The sequence below is a fragment of the Lagenorhynchus albirostris genome, chromosome 14, assembly GCF_949774975.1.
Source record: "Lagenorhynchus albirostris chromosome 14, mLagAlb1.1, whole genome shotgun sequence".
Classification (NCBI taxonomy): Eukaryota; Metazoa; Chordata; class Mammalia; order Artiodactyla; family Delphinidae; genus Lagenorhynchus; species Lagenorhynchus albirostris.
In genome coordinates this window covers 22,803,170-22,827,106 of record NC_083108.1, presented here as the reverse complement: position 1 = coordinate 22,827,106, position 23,937 = coordinate 22,803,170, and the positions used below count along the sequence as shown (strand labels likewise).

The 23,937-nt window shown below is 39.0% G+C and overlaps 1 protein-coding gene across 1 annotated transcript in view; it reads left to right on the top strand.

Moving 5' to 3' along the window:
• ME2 (malic enzyme 2) overlaps nt 1-23,937 on the top strand; it is a 51,751-nt gene that overhangs the window by 10,505 nt on the left and 17,309 nt on the right. Inside the window, exons 2-10 of the mRNA XM_060121289.1 lie at nt 3,256-3,375; nt 10,968-11,101; nt 13,657-13,806; nt 16,408-16,483; nt 17,900-18,061; nt 18,371-18,474; nt 20,997-21,106; nt 21,202-21,299; nt 21,595-21,742. Coding sequence (XP_059977272.1) covers nt 3,268-3,375; nt 10,968-11,101; nt 13,657-13,806; nt 16,408-16,483; nt 17,900-18,061; nt 18,371-18,474; nt 20,997-21,106; nt 21,202-21,299; nt 21,595-21,742 — 1,090 coding nt within the window. The 5' untranslated portion in view covers nt 3,256-3,267. The remainder of the gene's footprint in view (nt 1-3,255; nt 3,376-10,967; nt 11,102-13,656; nt 13,807-16,407; nt 16,484-17,899; nt 18,062-18,370; nt 18,475-20,996; nt 21,107-21,201; nt 21,300-21,594; nt 21,743-23,937) is intronic.

The following is a 23,937-nucleotide window of genomic DNA, read 5'->3' as shown; positions in this document are numbered from 1 at the left end:
ATGTGAATGAGATCCTTGCTGGCTACAGTAATCTTAATGTAGGTTTTTTCCTTTCATCACTTTAATTATGTCCTGCCACTGCCCTCTGGCTTGCAGAGTTTCTGCTGAAAGATCAGCTGTTAACCTTATGGGCATTCCCTTGTACGTTATTTGTTGCTTTTCCTTTGCTGCTTTTAATATTTTTCCTTTGTATATAATTTTTGATAGTATGATTAATATGTGTCTTGGCGTGTTTCTCCTTGGATTTGTCCTGTATGGGGCTCTCTGTGCTTCCTGGACTTGATTGACTATTTCCTTTCCCATATTAGGGAAGTTTACAACTATAATCTCTTCAAATATTTTCTCAGTCCCTTTCTTTTTCTCTTCTTCTTCTGGGACTCCTATAATTCGAATGTTGGTGTGTTTAATGTTGTCCCAGAGGTCTCTGAGACTGTCCTCAATTCTTTTCGTTCTTTTTTCTTTATTCTGCTCTGCAGTAGTTATTTCCACTATTTTATCTTCCAGGTCACTTATCCGTTCTTCTGCCTCAGTTATTCTGCTATTGATTCCTTCTAGGGAATTTTTTATTTCATTTATTGTGTTGTTCATCATTGTTTGTTTGCTCTTTAGTTCTTCTAGTTCCTTGTTAAACCTGTCTTTTATTTTCTCCATTCTATTTCCAAGATTGTGGATCATCTTTACTATCATTACTCTCAATTCTTTTTCAGGTAGACTGCCTATTTCCTCTTCATTTGTTTGGTCTGGTGGGTTTTTACCTTGCTCCTTCATCTGCTGTGTCTTTCTCTGTCTTCTCATTTTGCTTAACTTACTGTGTTTGGGGTCTCCTTTTCTCAGGCTGCGGGTTTGTAGTTCCCATTGTTTTTGGTGTCTGCCCCCAGTGGGTAGGGTTGGTTCAGTGGGTTATGTAGGCTTCCTGGTGGAGGGAACTGGTGCCTGTGTTCTGGTGAATGAGACTGGATCTAGTCTTTCTGGTGGGCAGGACTGCATCTGGTAGTGTGTTTTGGGGTGTCTGTGAACTTATTATGATTTTAGGCAGCCTCTCTGCCAATGGGTGGGGTTGTGTTCCTGTCTTGCTAGCTGTTTGGCATAGGATGTCCAGCACTGTAGCTTGCTGGTTGTTGAGTGAAGCTGGGTCTTAGCGTTGAGATGGAGATCTTTGGGATAGCTTTTGCCGTTTGATATTATGTGGAGCTGGGAAGTCTCTGGTGGTACAGTGTCCTCAACTCGGCTCTCCCACATCAGAGGCTCAGGCCTGACACCCTGCTGGAGCACCAAGAGCCTGTCAGCCACTCGGCTCAGAAGAAAAGGGAGAAAAAAAAAGAAAGAAAGAATAAAGTAAAATAAAGTTATTAAAATAAAAAAATCATTAAAATTAAAAAGTAATAAAAAAAGAAAGAGGGCTTCCCTGGTGGTGCAGTGGTTGAGAGTCCGCCTGCAGATGCAGGGCACGCGGGTTCGTGCCCCTGTCTGGGAGGATCCCACATGCCGCGGAGTGGCTGGGCCCATGAGCCATGGCCACTGAGCCTGCGCGTCCGGAGCCTGTGCTCTGCAACGGGAGAGGCCACAACAGTGAGAGGCCCGCGTACCGCAAAAAAAAAAAAAGAAAGAAAGAACAACCAAACTGAAAAACAAATCCACCAATGGCAACAAGTGCTAAAAGCTATACAAAAAAAAAAAAAAAAAGGACAGACAGAACCCTAGGACAGATGGTAAAAGCAAAGCTATACAGACAAAATCACACAAAAAAGCATATACATACACACTCACAACACGAGAAAAAGGAAAAAATATATTTTTTTTTTAAAAAAGGAAGGGACAATCAAATCAGTTAACAAATCTACCAATGATGATAAGCTCTAAATACTAAACTAAGATAAACATAAAACCAGAAACAAATTAGATGCAGAAAGCAAACGCAAGTCTACAGTTGCTCCCAAAGTCCACTGCCTCAATTTTGGGATGGTTTGTCTTCTATTCAGGTATTCCACAGATGCAAGGTACATCAAGTTGATGGTGGAGATTTGGTCCGCTGCTCCTGAGGCTGCTGGGAGAAACTTCCCTTTCTCTTCTTTGTTCACACATCTCCCGGGGTTCAGCTTTGGGTTTGGACCCGCTGCTGCGTGTAGGTCGCCTGAGGGCGTCTGTTCCCCCGCCCAGACTGGACGGGGTTAAAGGAGCAGCTGATTAGGGGGCTCTGGCTCACTCAGGCTGGGCGGAGGGAGGGGTACGGAAATGCCAGAGTGACATTGCAACAGCCTGAGGCATGCTGTGTGTTCTCCCAGGGAAGATGTCCCTGGATCACGGGACCCTGGCTGTGGTGGGCTGCACAGGTTCCCGGGAGGGGAGGTGTGGATAGTGACCTGTGCTCGCACACAGGCTTCTTGGTGGCTGCAGTAGCAGCCTTAGCGTTTCATGCCCATCTCTGGTGTCTGCGCTGATAGCTGCGGCTCGTGCCCTCTTCTGGAGCTCATTTAGGCAGTGCTCTGAATCCCCTCTCCTCACGCACCCGGAAACAATGGTCTCTTGCCTCTTAGGCAGTTCCAGACTTTTCCCGGACTCCCTCCCTGCTGGCTGTGGCTCACTAGCCCCCTTCAGGCTGTGTTCACGCAGCCAACCCCAGTCCTCTCCCTGGGATCTGATCTCTGAAGCCCGAGCCTCAGCTCCCAGCTCCCGTCCGCCCCGGCGGGTGAGCTGAGGAGCCTCTCGGGCTGGTGAGTGCCGGTCGGCACCGATCCTCTGTGCAGGAATCTCTCCACTTTGCCCTCTGCACCCCTGTTGCTGCGCTCTCCTCCGTGGCTCCCAAGCTTCCCCCCCACCCACTGCCCGTCTCCGCCAGTGAAGGGGCTTCCTAGTGTGTAGAAACTTTTCCTCCTCCACAGCTCCCTCCTGGAGGAACAGGTCCCGTCCCTATTCTTTTGTCTCTGTTTTTCCTTTTTTCTTTTGCCCTAGCCAGGTAAGTGGGGAGTTTCTTGACTTTGGGGAAGTCTGAGGTCTTCTGCCAGCGTTCAGTAGGTGTTCTGTAGGAGTTGTTCCACATGTAGATGTATTTTTGATGTATTTGTGGGGAGGAAGGTGATTTCCACATCTTACTCTTCTGCTATCTTGAAGGTTCTGCCAACATAAATGTATTTCGAAAAAATTTTTTCAGTTGTGGGAAGTGAAGCTTTCTAAATATGCTTTTGAAAACTGATCCCTGATATTCATGCAGTTCTATAATATGTTTCTCATCATCTTTATTTGCTTTGTTTTTCCCAGGTGAGAGAAACGATGTTGTCCAGGTTTAAAATAGTTGCCACTCCTTGTACTCTGGCATGTCGTCATTTGCACATAAAAGAGAAAGGCAAGCCACTTATGTTGAACCCAAGAACAAACAAGGTTAGTAACATTAATTCTAACACACATTTTCTCTCTTCCTGGTAAAGGTTTGATGTATTTTAGACTGATAAAGTATGAAATTTTTGTATTCTGTAGCTTTATACTAAAACTGTTCGGAAGTGTGCATGAACTTTTCTCTTTTCTCCGCACTGCGACAATTATGGCTGCTTTATACCTCCCAAATTTCACCCTCACAGTTTCTACCACCCAAGAAAGATTGAGTTTATTTCCTAGTTCTAGCTCAAAAGCAAAACAAAACAAAAACCCAAGAGTAGCATATTGGCCAGAACTGTTGGCCAGATGCAGTATATTTAGATTTATCCCGTTTAGTCATATTGTCATTTTTATAAATGTTTGGTAATTTCCTAATCCCTGATGGATTATTCTAACTGCCCTTGGAGGGAAAGAAATAGAAGAGGCCTTTTATTTCCCCCCCTAGTATGCTTACCTGCACACTGAAGAGTCTAGTTAAGGGATTTTTATCAATATTGACTCATGTGGAGAAATGGCATGTATCTAAAGGAAAATAGCTCAAGATCAGCCGAAGTGTAACTGAAAGTAGGGTCCAGCTGCTCGCTGCTCAAAAGCCATTAAAGAGGCAAGATTGATGGAAAGTTAAGTTTGCTTTATTTTGGATGCCAGCAACGAGGGGGGAGGGCAGATGCCCGTCCAAAGGCATACACGCCCCCCACAACCAGAGGGCAAGAGCTTTCATAGGTCGAGGGAGGTGCCTACGTGCAGAAGCAGCACAGTCAGCTCTGACAGTCATCTTGACATTGGTCATTTGTGGTCCGACCAGTGTCACCTTGATTGTTTTAGGTACAGTTAATCTTCAGTTCCAAGGTCGGTTCTCATTTCTTTGAGGCCAGTTCTCGCAATTGTGGCAGCTTATGTCATGGCTACAGCCTGGTCATCACATAGTTAACTTCTTCCACCTGGTGAGTGTTTCAGTATCTATAAGACAGCCCCCAGGATACAGCTCAGAATGTTATCTGTAGCCCTTAAGGAGGGACTAAAGGGCCTTGACTATGCTTAACGACTAAACTATTATTATGTGGTCTCCTTTGACTGAGGACATGGGGGTGGGCAAAGACCATAGGGTCCTGCTCTGTTGCAGAGGGAGGTACACTTCTGTGTAAATTGGGAGGGAATTGCAGTTGTGTAGATGAGCAAAAGAGGTTTGGTGGAACAAGTGGCATTGGAAGACAGAAAAGAGTAGGAGAAGGGCAGGTGAGAGGAAGGTTGTTTCTGCTGACTGTTAAAGAGCTAATCAAGACATCTATTTTAAACTATGTTGTCTTCACTTACACCAGGCCAGCAAATTTAAGAATTTTATCAACTATTAACATAAATACTTAATACATAAAATTATTTCTTTAATAATCATTTTAATTTCTACTGTACATTATAAATAAAACACTTTTGAGTGTCTCTTAAATCTAACTGGGAGATAGGCAGTGAAACCATGTGTAGCTACTCATTTATCTTTGGCAATAGGATAGGTAAAGCACTTTTTTTTTTTTTTTTTTGCGGTACGCGGGCCTCTCACTGTCGCGGCTTCTCCCGTTGCGGAGCACAGGCTCCGGACGCGCAGGCCCAGCAGCCATGGCCCACGGGCCCAGCCGCTCCGCGGCACGTGGGATCCTGCAGGACCGGGACACGAACCCGTGTCCCCCGCATCGGCAGGCGGACTCTCAACCACCGCGCCACCAGGGAAGCCCGGTAAAGCACTTTTAAATGAACACAGTTCATTTAAAACTATATAAAAATACAGGGGTTTTAACCCCTTTATATTTTCCAGCCTTAGATAAAATCTTGTAAGGAGCAACATGAGGCACAAGGATTTAGTGATTTGAGTCTTCTCCTCCTTTTTTCATTATAAAAGTTCATCAATTTTGTAGGTCTTTACAAAGAACCAACTTTTGGTTTAATCTTTTAATTTTTCCAATTGTTTTTTTCTATTTTATTTATTTATTTTCACTGTAATCTTTATTATTTCCTTCCTTCTTGCTTCAGGTTTAGTTTGTTCCTTTTTCCCCCTAGTTTCTTAAGATGGAAGGTTAGGCAATTGATTTGAAATCGTTCTGCTTTTTAAAGTTACCTTTACAGCTACAAATTTCCCTTAGCATTATTTTCACTGTATCCTATAAGTTTTGGTATGTGTGTTTTAATTCATCTGGAAGTATCTTCTAATTTCCCTGTGCTTTCTTCTCTGACCTATTGGTTTTTAGGAATGTGTTGTTTAAAATCAAAGTATTTGTGAATTCCCCAAATGTCCATTATTAATTTCTTTTATTTTTAATTTTTTAAATTTATTTAATTAATTAATTTATTTATGGCTGCATTGGGTCTTCGTCGCCATGCGCGGGCTTTCTCTAGTTGTGGTGAGTGAGGGCTACTCTTCATCATGGTGTGTGGGCTTCTCAATGCGGTGGCTTCTCTTGTTGTGGAGCACGGGCTCTAGGTGCACGGGCTTCAGTAGTTGTGGCACGCAGGCTCAGTAGTTGTGGTTTGCAGGCTCTAAAGCGCAGGCTCAGTAGTTGTGGCTCACAGGCTTAGTTGCTCCGTGACATGTGGGATCTTCCTGGACTAGGGCTCGAACCAGTGTCCCCTGCGTTGGCAGGCGGATTCTTAACCACTGTGCCACCAGGAAAGTCCCCCATTATTAATTTCTAATCTCATTGCATTGTGGTTGAAGATCATACTTTGGGTGACTTAAATCCTTTCAGATTTATTGAGACTTGTTTTATGGCCTGATGAATGGTCTGTCCTGTGGAATATTCCTTGTGCACTTGAAAAGAATGTGTATCCTGCTTCTTTTGAGGGGAGTGTCTGCTAGGTCTAGTTGCTTTATGGTGTTGTTCAAATCTTCTTTTTCTGTGTTGATTTTCTGTCTAGTTGTTTTCTCCATTATTGAAAATGAGATATTGAAATTTGCAGCTTGTTGAATTGTCTTACTCCCTAATTCTGTCAGTTTTTGCTTCATGTATTTTGTTATCTAACAAAATATGTTTATAATTGTTGTATCTTCTTAATGGATTGATGCTGTCAGCAAAATGTCCTCCTCTAGTAACGTTTGTTTCAAAGTCTATTTTGTCTGTTACTAACATAGCTACTCCAGCTCTCTTTTGGTTACTATTGACATGGTGTATCTTTTTCCATTGTTTTACTTTCCACCTATTTGTATCTTTGAAACTTTCCACCTATTTGTATCTTTGAATCAAAGTGTGTCTGTTGTAGTCAGCATATGATTGGATGTTTTTTTATCCATTCTTCCAATCCTTTTAATTATTGAGTTTAATCCATCTACATTAGTGTGATAACTAATAAGGTATGATTTATGTCTGCTATTTTGCTATTTGTTTTAAAATGTCTTATGTGCCTTTTGTTCCTCTTTACTCTATTGTTCCCTTCATTTGTATTAAATTTTCTATGATCCTATTTAAATTCCCTTGTCTTTTCTTTTCCTGCCTATTTCTGCGTTATTTTCTTAGTGGTTTGCCCTGGGGATTACAATTACCATCTTTAAAACAGTCTAGTTCAGTTTGATATCAATTTAATGTAAACAGTACACCAAAATTTTGCTCCTGTAGAGGTCCATCTCCTTCTTTTGTGCTGCTTCGTCATACAAATTACAGAGTACAAATTACATTTTATACGTTGCATGACCGTCAACACAGATTTATAATTACTGCTTTATGTAATTGTCTTTTAAATTGGGTAGGAGAAGAAAAGACCTACAAACAAAAAGTACATTTATACTGTCTTTTATATTATGTAGTCATTTTATCCGTGTTCTTTGTTTCTTTGTGTGGATTTGAATTATTGTCTAATGTCTTTAATTTAGGCCTGAAGGACTCCCTTTAGTATTTCTTGTGAGACGAGTCTGTTAGCAATGAATTCTCTGTTTTTGTCTATCTGGAATGTCTTAATTTCTCCATTTATTTATTTATTTATGGCTGTGTTGGGTCTTCGTTTCTGTGCGAGGGCTTTCTGTAGTTGCGGCGAGTGGGGGCCACTCTTCATCGCGGTGCACGGGCCTCTCACTATCGCAGCCTCTCCTGTTGCGGAGCACAGGCTCCAGATGCGCAGGCTCAGTAATTGTGGCTCACGGGGCTTTTTGCTCCGCGGCATGTGGGATCTTCTCAGACCAGGGCTCAAACCCGTGTCCCCTGCATTGGCAGGCAGATTCCCAACCACTGTGCCACCAGGTAAGCCCAATTTCTCCATTTTTGAAGGATGGATTTGTAGGATTTAGAAATTCGTGGTTGACAGGTTATTTTTCTTTCAGCACTCTCTATGGCCTCCGTGGTTTCTGATAAGAAATCAGCTGTTACTCTTTTTGAGGATCCCCTGCAGGTGATGAGTCACTTCTCTTTGCTTTCAGATTTCTGCTGTCTCTGGCTTTTGACAGTTTGAATATGATGTGTGTAGGGGTAGAGTTCTTTGAGTTTTTCTTGATTGGAGCTATTGAGCTTCTTGGATGTGTGGATTAATGCTTCTCATCAAATTTGGGAGGTTTTTAGCCATTATTTTTTCAAATATTCTTTAACCTTTTCTCTCCTCACCTCTGGGCCTCCTGTTATGTACGTGTTGGTACTTTTGCTGGTCTCTCAGGTCTGTTCACATTTATTCCTTATTTTTCTTTTTGTTTGTTTGTTGTTGTTTTTAATTTTTCCTTTCTAGTTCTCAGACTGGATTATCTCAGCTGACCAATCTTTAAATCTGATGGTTTTTTCCTTCCACCACTCAAGTCTGCTTGTTGAGCCCCTTTAGTGAATTTTTTATTTCAGTTGTTGTAGTTTCAATTCCAGAATTTCTATTTAGTTCCTTTTTTATCTTCTCTGTTTATCAGTATTCTCTATTTAGTAGGATGTCATTCTCATACTTCTTTTTAGTTCATTAGACAATGGTTTTTTTTAGTTTTTTTGATATATTTAAAATAACTAACTTTTTTCTTTTTTTAAATTGAAGTATAGTTGATTTACAATGTTTCAGGTATACAGCAAAGTACATTCTTTTTCAGATTCTTTTCCATTATAGATTATTACAAGATATTGAATATAGTTCCCTGTGCTGTACAGTAGGTCCTTATTGTTTATCTGTTTTTTATATAGTAGTGTGTTAATCCCAAATTCCCAATTTATCCCTCCCCTAGAATAACTAAAGTCTTTGTCTAGTAAGTACAATGTTTGGGCTTCCCCAGGGGCAATTTCAATTAACTGCCCTATTTCCTGTATATGAGTCAGACTTTATGTGTTTTGTTGCTGTTGTTGTTTATTTTTTGCTTGCCTTATGATTTTTGGTTGAAAACTGGGCTTTTAAAATAATGTGGCTGCCCCGGAAACCAGATATTCATTCCTCCCAGTAGTTTCTGAGCTAATTCCTTCTTCTTGTTATGTATGCCTACTGAAGTCTCTGCTTTGTTAACTTAGTGATCAGCCAATGATTAAACAGAAACTGAAATACCTAGAACCATTAAATCTCCCATTCTTTGCCAGGGGGCTTTGTGTACCTGCTGGGGTGTGCCTTCAGGACTCAGCCAGGCAGTTTACACCTACGCATCAGCCTTCACTTCCTGTTTACACAGAGCCTCAAGGTTAGCCAGAGGTGGGAGCTTAGGGCTTTCTCAGGTCTTTCCTGGACATGCGTACACCTGTGCATATGACCTTCTAGGTTCTCAGGAATATGTCTCAGCATTTCAGAGTTCCCCATGGACATCTCATTTCTCAGCTTTTCCTTTTCAGCTTTTTGGTTATTAGCCTGTTGTTTGCCCCAACTGTTACCTACTGCCTTGGGGAGCTGCTATGTTAAATAATTGCCTCCGATTGTTTTCAACAGACCCTTCTGGCGGGAAAGGCTGTTCACACTGCCTGAGCTCCAAGTCAGGTCAAATAAAGACAGCCTTGCAGATAGGGTCTTCCAGGTCAGATAATAACAGTTTCCTGGATATGGGGCTTTAGAAGAATCTCCAAACCCTCCTGCCTTCCCCAGTGACTGCCAGGCTCTGATTTTTAAAGCGACTGTTTCACAGTGATTGCGTTTTCAAGGTTACTGTGGAGCTGGGGAGGGGAGCTAGGAACAAGGCAAGTTAAAATGCCATGAAGCTTGCTGTTCTCACTGAAATTCAGCAGTTTTTCTTGAATAAATGCTCTCCAACTGCTGAAAGCTTTGGTTAATTTCCAGAATTCTGATCATTTGGCCAGGGTTCTTGTTGCTTTTATGGAGGAAAAGATTTTTAGAAGTCCTTTCTCTGGCATTTTTACTGACATCATTGATTAAAAAAAAAAAAATTTAACCCATAGCTGAATACCAGAAACTGAAAAAGAATTTATTACATAGGTTAATTTTTCTTAAGTAGCATTCTTCCTTCCCCCTCCCTCTGTTCAGCCTCACTCCTTTCCAGTCACGGTAGCCTCTTAATTTGGTTTGTGTTCTTTCAAACTGTATTCTGTTGATTTCATTTTTAACGTATGCATATATCTGTATATAATATGTACTTTACGGGGGTTTTCTAAACATAATAATTAACAGTGAATTTGTTTTGATTTTCAACTTGACTTTTTCTCCTAACTGTGTATCTGGGAGATCTTTCTACTGCACACTTAGAGATACATGTTTAAGTGTTTTTATGGAAATACCATAGGTTGCTAACTCTTCCATAATTGATGGACTTTTAATTAGTTTGTAATAGGCAAGAGAACTGGAAACAGTGCTACAACTAATCTCTTCATATACGCGTCTCTATATATGAATATATCTCTAGGATAACTAACTAGAAGTAGAATTGCTTTGTGTGCATTCAAGATATGGAAGCGACCTAAGTGTCCATCAAAAGATGAATGGGTAAAGAAGATATATGTACACACAATGGAATATCATTCAGCCATAAAGAAGAATGAAATTCTGCCATTTGCAACAATATGAGTGGACCTGGAGTATTATGCTCAGTGAAATAAGTCAGACAAAGGCAAATACTGTGTGATGTCACTTATATGTGGAATCTAAAAAACAAAACAAGTGAATGGATATAACAAAAGAGAAACAGACTCACAGATATAGAGAACAAACTAGTGGTTAGGAGGAGAGGAGAGGCAAGGGGAGAGGGGCAAGATAGGGGTAGAGGATTAAGAGGTACAAACTACTTTGTATAAAATAAATAAGCTACAAGGATATATTGTACGGCACAGGGAAATATAGTCATTATTTTATAATAATTTTAAATGGAGTTTAATCTATAAAAACATTGAATCACTATGTTGTATACCTGAAACTAATATTGTAAGTCAACTATACTTCAGTTAAAAAAATAATAAAGTATGTGCATTTTAAAAAAAATCTAAGAGTACTTTGAAATTGGCTTTCAAAAAGCCTAAACCAGTTTATATTCCAGCAATGGCATGTGAGAGTAATTCTTTCACCATACCCTCCCCAGTACTAGATATGATGAATCTTATAAATTTATGAAAGTCCGGGCAAAAATGATATCTTGTTGATCTTTTTAAGTTTATGTTTAAATTGTGTTTGGTAGGACGCACCATTGCTACCCCTGTAAGTAATAGTTTTTAATCCTTTTGTTTTTTCCTTTTTAGGGGATGGCGTTTACATTACAGGAACGACAAATGCTTGGTCTTCAAGGACTTCTACCTCCCAAAATAGAGACACAAGATATTCAAGCCTTACGATTCCACAGAAATGTGAAAAAGTTGAATGGCCCTTTGGAAAAGTAAGAGTTGATTAGATGTTTAGTTTTTTTATTGGTGTTCTGATCAGAAAAATTGGGAGTATTATGATTATTATCGCATGAGAAATATACAGTCTCAATGAAACTTTTGTTTTAGTCAGTTGGTTTATAATGATTGTTTCCTTCACTTATTTTCACTATTGTAAAATTTAGCAGAAATCAATATTTTATGGTTAAAATCACAGAGCATTTCAGGTTTGAATGGAATGTTAGAAGCAGAGGCTATCACCTAATTTGCACCCATTCTATTCAATAACTTTTACTGATCCCCTACTTTGTGTGTGCCATTGCTAGCCACTGAGGATATAAACTGGGTGATAGATAGGGTGGCCATGTAATATATCGTCCAATCCCAGACACTTTGGGGAGTAAAAAAGAAGTAACTGAAACTGTCCCGGGCAAATTAGAATGTATGGCTACCGCAGTAACTCACAGCCTAGCCTGCCTTCTAGGAGCTCATTAATAGATGGCTATACTATGACTGTCATTGTATAGCACAGTGAGAAAAAGGGACCTGTAGAGTACATTCTGAAAATGTGAAGAGGGGTGCCAGCCGAGCTTGGGGAGTCACTTCCTGGAGGAAGTGATGCCTGAGCTGAATTTGAAACAATATGTTACAAGGAGCAGGCAAAATGAGAAAGAAGGGCAGGGTATTCTGGTAGAGGGATCAGTCTGACTGTAGAACTAAAAATATTTATTGGGTTTATAAAATATAGGGGATTATTGGATATTGGTGACTAGTGAGAGTGGTTTCTTTACATTATGGGGCATATATATATATACATGAAAATATATATAGTCTCGAACTCATGTTACCATGGAGGGAAGACAAAGTCAAGAAGTGGCATGAGAGTTAAAGAAGAGGGAGGAGAGTGTTAACGGGACCTGAAGACAGGAAAATCTGAAGTGTATATATGTGTGTGGTGGGGGGCAGGGAATGACAGAAAAGGACCCCAGAGAGTGTGCCAACTGAGCTGCATTTGGAGAGCATGAGTAGAGGACTGTGTCTGGTCAGAGGGTGTTCCAGGCAAAGGGTGTGTCGGCGTTTGCTGCAACTCAAGGTCAGAGTTGTGGTGCATTTGAGGAAGTGAAGTAATTCAGTATGAAGATGAGGCTGGAAAGTAGTCATTGAGGTCTAGTTAACTATTTTAGGAGCTTAAGCCTATTAAACTGGCATTTGGAAGCCATTCAGGGAGAATAGAAATGATCAGAGGTATGTTTTTAAGAGAAGAATAGGATTGGAGCAGGGGAACAAAATTGTGAGAATAGAGACTACAACACTGTAAAACATCTACACTCCAATTAAAAAAAAAACTAACTTTACTATATTTATTTTTAATTTTTTTCAACAATACCTCTGTGCTCTTTTAATCTTTGGTTACTTATTCTCTAGTTTTTAGCTTAATGGTTTGTTTACTAAACAAACATAGAAGCTTTAATCCTAAAATAAAAAAATAAAATAAAGGCTGTTGCTTTGATGCCTGTGGTGTTAATAAGGTTTGAAAAAAAAAGGTTCTTGAGGTAGCCCAGGTGAGAAGTGACGGTGGCTTGGGCTGGGTGGGGATGGAGGGAGGAAATAAATATTTGAAGGGTATTTCACAGGTAGTCTCTGTGGGACATACTGATTTATTAGGTTGTGGTGGGGGAGGGTGGGAGAGGAAGAAATCAAGAATGGACCCTGGATGGATTCCCATTTGATCAGATGATAACAAGAGGAGAAACAAATGTGGGGAAAAGACAATGAATCTGTTTTAGACATATTTAATTCAGTGTGATTACTGGTTTTTCAGGCCAACATCTCCCTGTTTTCTAACCTTTATTCTTTAAAAGCGGTTATTTATATATTTATGTGAATTGACCATTGCCTCCTTTTGTGCTACCTGTGTGCCCTGTATAGAACTTAAAATGCCTATAAGCCTCCTGGATTATAAGCTCCATGAGGGAAATTCCCTGGTGGTCCAGTGGTTAGGATTCCTTGCTTCTACTGCAGGGCAGCATGGGTTTGATCCCTGGTCAGGGAACTAAGATCCTGCATGCCATGTGCTGCAGACAGATGGATGGATGGATGGGTAAATAAATAAACAAACAAACTCACTCCACGAGGACAGGGGCACTTCTTACATCCCTGGAGTTCAGAATAGTACCTGGCACGTAGTATTTTGTAAATATTTGAATGAATGCCACTTTATTTCCTTATTTACGTGTCAGTCACCTTGAAGATTAGGTCCTTGAAGGTGGGGCCTCATGGTAATTTTTGTGTTTCCAGTGCCTGATACAGAGCCTGACTCACAGTTAGAGCTCAATAAATGTTACCTGTTGGTTCTGTTATTACTCTTTTCATCATCACCATCTACCATTTAAGCACATTTTTATTTTTGTTGATTTTTAGTCCTGGGTATTATGTAATGATAATATAGGGTTTTGTTTTCCAGGGGGAGGGAGTCCTCAATTTTAGATGTTTAGATTTGACTTCAAAGGCCAAAGTCTTTAGCCTAATGCTGGCTGATGTAGATATTATTTGCTGTGCTTAATTTCAGATACATCTATATAATGGGAATACAAGAAAGAAATGAGAAGTTGTTTTACAGAATACTGCAAGATGATATCGAAAGTCTAATGCCAATTGTATATACACCAACAGTTGGTCTTGCCTGCTCCCAGTATGGACACATCTTTAGAAGACCTAGGTAAGGCTTATTTTTAAAAATATATTTGCAAATGACTATTGCGTAGAAAAAACATCACTTCATAACCCCTATTACATTTCTATTTTATGTATTGCAGTCTTATCCAACCACATTTCCCACCTCACAATAGCTTAATTTGGACCAAAAGGGATTAATAAAAATCTAACGTGTCATATCTTTTATTTTGTGGAAATACCATCATTTATTCCTAACCTTCTTTAAGTATTTATGATTGTTAGAGGAAATGTGCATTTTTGTACCAAAAAAAACCCCACAGTATTCTTAATTTTGGTGGCATATTCTGCAGAATAATCATAAAAGTTTTTGACAATCTGGCCAATTAAGAGATAGATTCTCATTTTTTTATCAGCTTTATTTCTATTGTTTGTCCTTTTTTATGAATTTACACAAATTTTACTTTCAGATAGTTCAAGTACCTCCAAATATTTTAAGTGGAAAGGGTACTGGAATGAGCATTGGCTCAAGTCTTTGAATAAGTTACTTTATTCCTCCGAATCTGTTTATCATAAGGTAGGAATACCAGTATCTTTCAAAGAGCTGCTGAGAAGGTCAGATGAGGAAACTGATGTGACAGTTTTTTGTAAACTTATAAGCATTGTATAAATGCTATTTTTACTTAATTTGAGTTTTCTTCTCTGTTCCTCTAACGTGTAATCATTTTCCACAATTCTTATGTTTTTCCCATGTCCTGCTTACATATTGATACAAACGTAGAAATGCAAACACTGTGTGATAGCATTTATCTTTAGTCTCCTCTCATGTAGTGTAGTGGCTTTCAAACTTTAATGTGCGTATGAAACATCTGTGGGGCTTACTTAAAATGTTCATCCTTGCCAACTTTCCTCTCCTTCCTATTCCCAAGATTCTGATGAAAAAGAGAAAGGTCTGGAGGTCCGGATTGTAATGAACACCGTCGGTGATGGTGTTGCAGGTATTCCCCGGAAGACACTTTGAGAACACTGTCTGTTCTGTCCTATGTGCTGCCATCAATTAATATGTCTAAGCACTTCTGTGGTATAACCCAGCTGTTCAGCTCTTTTATAGTTTCATTTTCACTTATAATAGTACTTCCCAATCCAGATTAAAGGACAAAGGAAAACAAAAAGATACTGATGCCTGGGCCCCAACCACAGAGATTCTGATTCAGTTAGTCTAGAGTTGGGCCCAGGTGTTGCTGTTTCATAAAATCTCCTGATGTGATTTTGATGTGCACCCAGAGTTGAGAACTCACATGAAACATAAAGAGCTTTTGGGTGAGGGCAGATACTGTGTATCATTTGTGCAGTGGCAGTGGTTTTTTGTTTGTTTTGTTTTTTACATAGAAGACGGTCAGTAGGTCTTGGTTGTTTAAGTCCAAGCTAGTTAAATCAGAATCTCTGGGGGTAGAACCCTGGCATTTTAAAAAGCTCATCAGATGGGCTTCCCTGGTGGCGCAGTGGTTGAGAGTCCGCCTGTCCATGCAAGGGACGCGGGTTCGTGCCCCGGTCCGGGAAGATCCCACATGCCGCAGAGCGGCTGGACCCGTAAGCCATGGCCGCTGAGCCTGCGCGTCTGGAGCCTGTGCTCTGCAACGGGAGAGGCCACAACAGTGAGAGGCCCGCGTACCGCAAAAAAAAAAAATAAATAAATTAATTAAATAAAAAGCTCAGCAGATGATTCTACTATGAAGCTCTGGTTGAGAAACCGTTTAAACTGATTTAAGCTGGGATAGTAATGCCAAAGTTAAAATGTCGATGAGAAGAATGGATAAGCATCAAGTTCCTACTGTATAGCACAGGGCACTGTATTCAATAGCCTTTGATAAACCATAACGGAAAAGAATATGATAAAGAATGTATATATGTATGTATAACTGAATCACTGTGCTGTACAGTAGAAATTAACACAACATTGTAAATCAACTGTACTTCAATAAAATAAATTTTTTAAAAAGGATATCAGTGAGAAAGTTAAGAATCAGTTTGAAGGCACTGGGAGCCCATTGGCCCTCGTCTTTACTTGACCTGTTTTCTAGAACCTATGTTTCTTTTTCTGTCTCTCTTCCTGCCTTCCTCTCTTCCTTTATTGAAATCTGGATTATCTCAATTGGATAACAATATACAATGTTTAAAATAACTTTTTACTTTTTCCTAATGCTTCAAGGATGGATTTTTTATGTGAAATTACTATAGTTTTCTTCTCTCCCTTCCTGCTCCTTCAGATTTCAAATTTTCAGTTTCAGTGACTTTCGACAGTAGTTTACTTAGCTTTATCGTGCTTTCCTGCATTGGTGGGTTGTCTTTATATTGCTTTTTACTGGAGGTATATTGAGTTTATTTGAATAGGAGCTGTGGATACATTTCTTCTTGGGTAAAAATGATCACATCATTTAATAATAACCTTTGTTGCAGCTACTATGTGAACAATGCAATTACAGTTTGAAGTGGTTGAAAATAAACCTGTGTGACTTAGGTAAATCTGCTTGGAAATGACAGTGTCTTGATGTTTTACTAAAATATCTAAATATTCCAATTATGAACAAAAACTTAGAAAAAACCAAAAACTGTTGTGAAATGCAAAAGTGTTTTTGTTCTGTTGCAGGGGATTATTTATTTCAATCTCAGACAGAGGTCATGTTAGATCAATTGTGGATAACTGGCCAGAAAATCATGTTAAGGTACTAATAGCACAACCTTCCTTTCACAATGTTTTTTCTTTCTATGTAAGTTACCTCTTACAAGGCAGAATTTTCAAGAACAGTTTTTTTTCATTGTTGCTTTGATTTATTTTGTACTTGTATACATGTAGATTTAGTGCTTTGAGGAAATCATGATAGTAATTATAAAACGGGTTACTGGTATAGAGTTTGCCCTGGGAAAGCAACTGGGCCTAGTAAGGTGAGCCTGTTCACTTCAGTACCACTGGTGTCTCTTGCCTTCTCTATATTCCTTTACTTTTTCAGTTAATATTATTTTAGGTAAAGAAAATACATTAAAATGCCATAAAAACTTTTATTCTGGTGGGCAATGGGGAGGATTCATTATGTCTTTTTTCTTCTAATTCTAAGTTAGATTTAGATCCTTAAGCAAATATAACACTCTTAGCATTTCAAATTTAGCAAATATAAACAGCTGTCAATCTGGCTGTCTTTCATAAAACAAAAACTAATGACTTCTTTAAGATCTTTTGGTAGGCTTTAGTGTTTATTACAGGCAGTAATCTTAGTTGCCTTTATTGTGTGTTTTCCTCACCAAAATAATCTTTGATGAATTATCATTTGTTCTAATAACCTAAAAAAAATTTGGTCAGATAATTAAATTCATAGTATCCTCTTAAAACCTTGTAGGTGTATTTTTTATTCTAGATTTTTTTCTCCATTGCTAAGGTTTTTCTTGTTTGGCTTCAGTTATTATTTGGAGCAACATGTTATTTCTAAACTCTTTTTTTCTCTTAGGGTTAATCTTTATCAGAAGTTCCCCTCTCCCCTTTTTAGTCATTGTGAACATATTCAAGTTGATCCTCTAGTCAGAAGCATTCTACTCCTAAACCAAAGACACAGGGAAATCAAATCTAGTTAATTCTCCTCTTTACATCTATATTCTAGAAACCCTAGAATTTTAAGTATTCTTGGTTGGCTAACTTTGAAAGTTAGTTAAGAAACAATTTTATTTTTAAAAGTGAGAGTGAAACTATGTGAAGAGAATCTTTTTTTGAGGTTTTCTGTTTTGTTTTTAACAGTAGCTTTTCTGAGATAAAATTCACATACAATGCAATTCACTGGCTTAAATGTAAATTCAGTAATTTGTAGTATATTCACGGAGTTGTGCAGCCATCGTCATTGAGAACATTTTCATCACAGCTCCCTCATCCCCACCCTGCCAGAAAAGCCCTGTACCCGTTAGTGTCACTCCCCACTCAGCCCTAGACAACCACTAATGCACTTCTCTCTCTGTAGCTTTACATATTCATGTGAATGGAATAATCTAATACGTGCTATTTTGTGATGAAGAGAATCTTTTTGTGAATGTGTTTCTTAAGTGCTCCATTTTGGACAACTTATAATTTATTTTACTTTATCTTATTTGTAATTAAGGCTGTTGTGGTGACTGATGGAGAGAGAATTCTGGGTCTTGGAGATCTGGGTGTCTATGGAATGGGAATCCCAGTAGGAAAACTTTGTTTGTATACAGCTTGTGCTGGAATACGGCCTGATAGATGCCTGCCTGTGTGTATTGATGTAGGAACTGATAATCCAGTGAGTAAAATCATTTTCCCCCTTTGACCCTTCTCCCATATTAAAAAAAAAAAAACTGCTTTATTACATTCCTCTTTTGAAGAAATATAAGAAGAGAAAATTCTGTGATTAGATATTAGCCTTTGTCTTAAACGCCTTTTAATATTTATGCAAATAATAGTAAATTAATACTATTAAGTTTTTTGAAGAAGGGCAATAAAGTTTTAAAAATTATTAACTTCTTTATTTTACAATTTTCATTTTATAGAATGTGTTTAAACTGGTTGTATAACAGAATGCTTTTATTTTTACGTTTGTTCTCTTTTATAGGCACTCTTAAAAGATCCATTTTACATGGGTTTATATCAGAAAAGAGATCGATCACAACGTTACGATGATCTGATTGATGAGTTTATGAAGGCCATTACTGACAGGTATTTTTTAAAAGTTTGAGTATATGAAAGCATCTCTTAAAAAAAAAAAAGGAACCACAGTTTTGTTTTCCTTTATCTTATGTGAAGATAGGTAGAAGGAGATTAAATTTTGGAGAACTTAGGTTCTTTCCTGCCTGATTCGATGTGCTGATGTGTGATGATACCCTCTGCCTTGCCTTCCTGAGTTATCTGACATCTTGAGCACACTGAAATCTTGAAGTCTGCACTCACTGCTCCTAAAATCCCCTCACTGTGCGGTTCTTTCAGCCCTTGGCATCCAGGCTGACTCCACCATTCCAGTGAAACCCTTGTGCAGCTTTCGTGTTTTAAATTCTGACCATTTGGTCTTCTTCTCTCTCCTCCTCTTTGCAGAATCTGACCAGGTTTTCCACTCCTACATCCTTGAAATTGTTTTCTCTTGACCACTAAAAGACTTTCCTAACTTGGTCTTTCTCCCACCTTTTTTCTTTCCTTTGTCATCTCCACTGGTTTTTCTTCCTCTCTTATTAAATGTGAGTGAATACATAGTTCTCTTCTCTTCTCATAGTCTTGTAAGCTATGACCTTTATGCACGTGACTCCTAAGTCCATGAATACCCATCTCTGTAGTCCCACATCCCTCTGAGGCTTGCGTTCCCAACAGTTGGACTCCTCCATCCAGACATTTTGTTGCTCCTTCATATTCATGTCCAGAACAACTCCTTCCCTTTCTAAATTGCCTATCTTCTGTAAATCCAGCCTCTAATAATGGCATTAACATGGTTGACAGCCAGACCTTTGTTGTCGCCAGACCTTTGATCTTGGTCTAATCTTTGACTCTTTCTCCTCCTCCATCAACCCCATATAGTGTCACTCAACCCTCACATCCAGTTGGTACTATCCCTTAAATGCCTCAGAAATATATCTCCTCTTTTCCATTGCCACAGCCTTTCTGCAGATCTTCATCTCTCTTTTGGATTCTTTAAAACCTTCCTCCAACTTCTCTCCAATTCCTCTCCACCTTACCACCAGATTAGTCTTTTAAAAACATGCACCTTGTTATATCATTCTTTTGTTTGAAATCTATCAGTGGTTTCATGTTGCCATAGGGTAAAGTCCAAACTCTTTATGATCTAGCCCTGCCCTACCTTATAGATTATTGGTACATGGAAGATAGTAAAAAATTAACTCCTGGGCTTCCCTGGTGGTGCAGTGGTTGAGAGTCCGCCTGCCGATGCAGGGGACATGGGTTCGTGCCCCGGTCCAGGAAGATCCCACATGCCGCGGAGCGGCTGGGCCCGTGAGCCATGGCCGCTGAGCCTGCATGTCCGGAGCCTGTGCTCCGCAACGGGAGAGGCCACAACAGTGAGAGGCCCGCGTACCGCAAAAAAAAAAAAAAATTAACTCCTTTTCAGAATCAAAGTTGACATATCTAAAACTAAACTTTTTATCTTCCCCAAAATTGCCATCTCCTCCCCTTCCCCTCATTTCCTTACCTTGGACAATCAGATAGTATCTCTTAGTCATCCAGGATACCTTGGCATTTTAACAGCATCTCTCTCACTTCCCAGGTGGTCCTCATCGTCAACTTCTTTTTGTTCATTCTGATGTCTCATAATTGTCCCTTTCACTTCCTGTGGCTTCTGCTTCAGATCTTCTTGTCGTCCTCTCATAATAGCTGCCCAGCTATTTGTCCTTCTTTCTCATCTCTCCCCAGGTTGATACATGCTGTGTATCGCTGGCAGGTTTATCCTTCCTAAAGGGAGTCTCAGATGAATTCTTCCCTTCTCTAGCCTTCAGTGATTCTAGATCAGATACGGAATAAAGTCCCCATTCCCTAATTTTGCATTCATCGTTCTCCGTTATCTGGCTCCAACCTACCTTAACCAACTTCTCCCTTATACTTTCATATAGACCCTGAAATGTATAGCCAGACTGTTGAAAATTCAGGGTCAGCAAAATACACCTTGTTTTTCTTTCTACCACTTTACTTTTTGTTGTTCTTTCAGGACCCAAATAAAGTCCCACCTCCTTTTCAAGCCTTCCCTTACTCCACCCCACCAAGATGATTGATATCTTTTTCTGAATGCCAGTCAACTCATACAGCAATTATTCTTTAACCTCTTATTTAATATATACTTTCCTGTGTTGCTGTTTAACTGTGAATGTAATGAAAATTCACATATCAAATATATACTTTTTGAGACTCAGAGACAAAATCTCTTGCTTTTTAGGAAGTTACTTGTGCTTACATGTGCTGGACACCCTCCTAGGCACTTGGTAATAGTTTATGCAGATTAATATCCCATAGGTCCATCATAGTGCTACATTCATTTTAAGAACCCCATACATTTTTCTGAATGAGTAATAGATTTTTCTACATTTTGAGTTCTAGTCTTTCACAGACTCTGAAAATTGCCAGATGGCCTTAAATGAACTAACTTTGTACATTATTTTAAAATGTGATCAGAAGGACTATTAGACAGGAAAGCTGTTTAAAAGTGGTATTTTCAACACAACTGTTATGGGCTTTGCTGTTTTTAGATATGGACAGAACACACTTATTCAGTTTGAAGACTTTGGAAATCATAATGCATTCAGGTTCTTGAGAAAATATCGAGAAAAATACTGTACCTTCAATGATGATATTCAAGGTAAAGCAAAAGAAAACCTTAGGTTTTTGATTCCTACTTAAAATTTTTTTTAATGTGCCTACTTTTTACTTTACAATGTTTTACTTGTCTTACAGGGACGGCTGCAGTTGCTCTAGCCGGTCTGCTTGCAGCCCAAAAAGTCATTGGTAAACCGATCTCAGAACACAGAATCTTATTTCTTGGAGCAGGAGAGGTAAAGTTCCTATAAGCTTTTAGGATTGAAAACCAACACTCTCCTTTAGAATTGGAAAATGGGGTATAATGAACTTATAATTTTGTTGAGATAGAGGGTATGAATTCAAGATCAGTGTTGTGAACAGGTAATTTAAAATGTTTGGAAAGAATATCACAAAGAATCAAGCTTTGTGTGCTTTGTAAGGGAAGAATAGGCCCAGTATTCCTCATAACATAATTCTCATAAATAAAGTAATTTAGTATTGCGTCATACTCTAGTCCTTGTTTTTTAAAATTTATGTTTTGTTGCACAGGCTGCTCTTGGAATTGCAAATCTTATAGTTATGGCTATGGTGGAAAATGGCCTCTCAGAAGAAGAGGCGCAAAAGAAAATTTGGATGGTTGACAAATTTGGTTTATTATTTAAGGTAAGGTACTTAAAATTTGGAGAAGCAAAAGAATGTTGTTATAGTGATATGTTTAGGTTTTTTTCATATTCAAATCATAATCTCTGTGTTGGCACCAGACTTATTCTTTCTTGCCTTATTCTCTGACTCTTGACCTGTCTAAAACCTAGTGGTTTTTCATAGGAATTCAGAAGTTTCTAATTAAATCATTAGCAGGACATCTGATATTTGAGCAGAAATTCTTTAACCCTTTGGAGATCATAATCTCTTGTAGCAATCTGATGGAAATCTAAGGACCTTTTCCCCAGAAAAAGGCACATATTCCTAAGGTTAAATGATGGATAATAAAGAGTTTTATCCCAGATCAACTTGGTATCCTTTGGACCTACCTGCCTTCCTATCATTGATTGCCATTTTTAGTAGCTTAAGAAATGCCTTATATCTTATACTGTGTAACACATTGAAATGTAGGTAAACTGTCTCATAGTTGAACTTACACAGTACACAATGCTGTTGTATTTTTGCCATATATATTGATATAGAGGTTACTTGTCATCTACACCTTTGGGCAAGCTTATGCTAGTGTACTTTGCTCCAGTTCTGAAATCTTTTCTTAATTAGTACCAGTATTCTATTAGTACAAAAAATAAAATGAAAAATTAAAGTATGTGAATGAAAACTCTTGAATGCTTAAATTATAACTAATTTTTTAAGTGTTTAAAAATGTACCAGACATTGTGATAAGACTTTACAGGTATTATCTCATTTAAAGTTTTTTTTAAAAGTCTCATTTGATCTTATCAAAAATTCAGTGAAATTTTACAAATGAGGGAAAGAAGTTTAAAAAGGTCAGCTCACTTTTCCAAGATCATCACCTTATAAGTGATGGAGGTAGGATTCACACCCAGGTAGCCTGACTGTGAATCCTATGCTCTTAATCATTCAACTGTGCTGCCTCCCAAAGCTGTAACTGCCATATTTGCTTGTATGTAAGATACAAGGATTACAAGACATTGTACTTGGAAGGCTATTGGGAGGTATATCTGTTTTTACTAGTACACAATTATGTTGGTGTTTCTTTTTGGGATGTTGGTTTTTATAAATGTTTTGTGATTCTTTATCATATTTGTAATGAGTCGAGTTTAGAATGAATACAAGTGAGAAGAAACCCTGTGCATCTGCAAGATCAGGGTATATTTTTCTTTTAAGATGAGTTTTAGGCTTCGTATCTCTCCTGAGGACCCAAAACACTGCCCTCCTTTCTGAGATTTTGAGAGTTTCCTGTTGAAGCCCTCATGGAAGAGCTGTGGTCTTCCTGGGAGCAGGCATGTGAAACCACTGTTCTGAGAACTTGGATCTGTTGAGGCTGTATTTCACTCATTTAATTACTTCCCAACCAAGTGATGATGGTGTGCTACTTTTCCCAGCCCCTGCTGGTCCTTACCTGGGGTTATTCTGAAGTTCTGATGGAAAAAGTCACCGTTGCATGGGAGGTCTTCTCTTTTAACAAAATAAGGATTTCTCAGCCTGGTTGGTTTTTGCATTCCACATGTTTTTGTCTGCTTTACATTGTTGAGAAATTCTTCATTGTTCGAGTGTGTCAGTGGTATATCTCCTGCCCTTGTGACACTACTAAGGAGTTAATTTTTACAGTTTTTGACCTGGGATTTGGTGAGGAAAGTATGTTCCTTCATTCAGCTATCTTGAACCAAAATTCCCCTTTCCTCTTGTTTCTGAACTTTTGGTAGTGTAAGTCCATGATGTCTATCTGAAATTCTGAAATCCTAAAAACTCTGAAATCCCTGAGTTTTTCTTCAAATTCATTTGGTTATAAATCTGACAGACCTGAACTTACCTACTAACTTTGGTAGCAAGACCAAAGAGGGTATTTCTTTTTTTTTTTTTTTTTTAATAAATTTATTTATTCATTTTTGGCTGTGTTGGGTCTTCGTTTCTGTGCGAGGGCTTTCTCTAGTTGTGGCAAGCGGGGGCCACTCTTCATCGCAGTGCGCGGGCCTCTCACTGTCGTGGCCTCTCTTGCTGCGGAGCACAGGCTCCAGACGCACAGGCTCAGTAGTTGTGGCTCACGGGCCCAGTTGCTCTGTGGCATGTGGGATCTTCCCGGACCAGGGCTCGAACCCGTGTCCGCTGCATTGGCAGGCAGACTCTCAACCACTGCGCCACCAGGGAAGCCCCAAAGAGGGTATTTCTAATCTTCACCTTTTGTACTTGGTGTGACTATTCATAAGT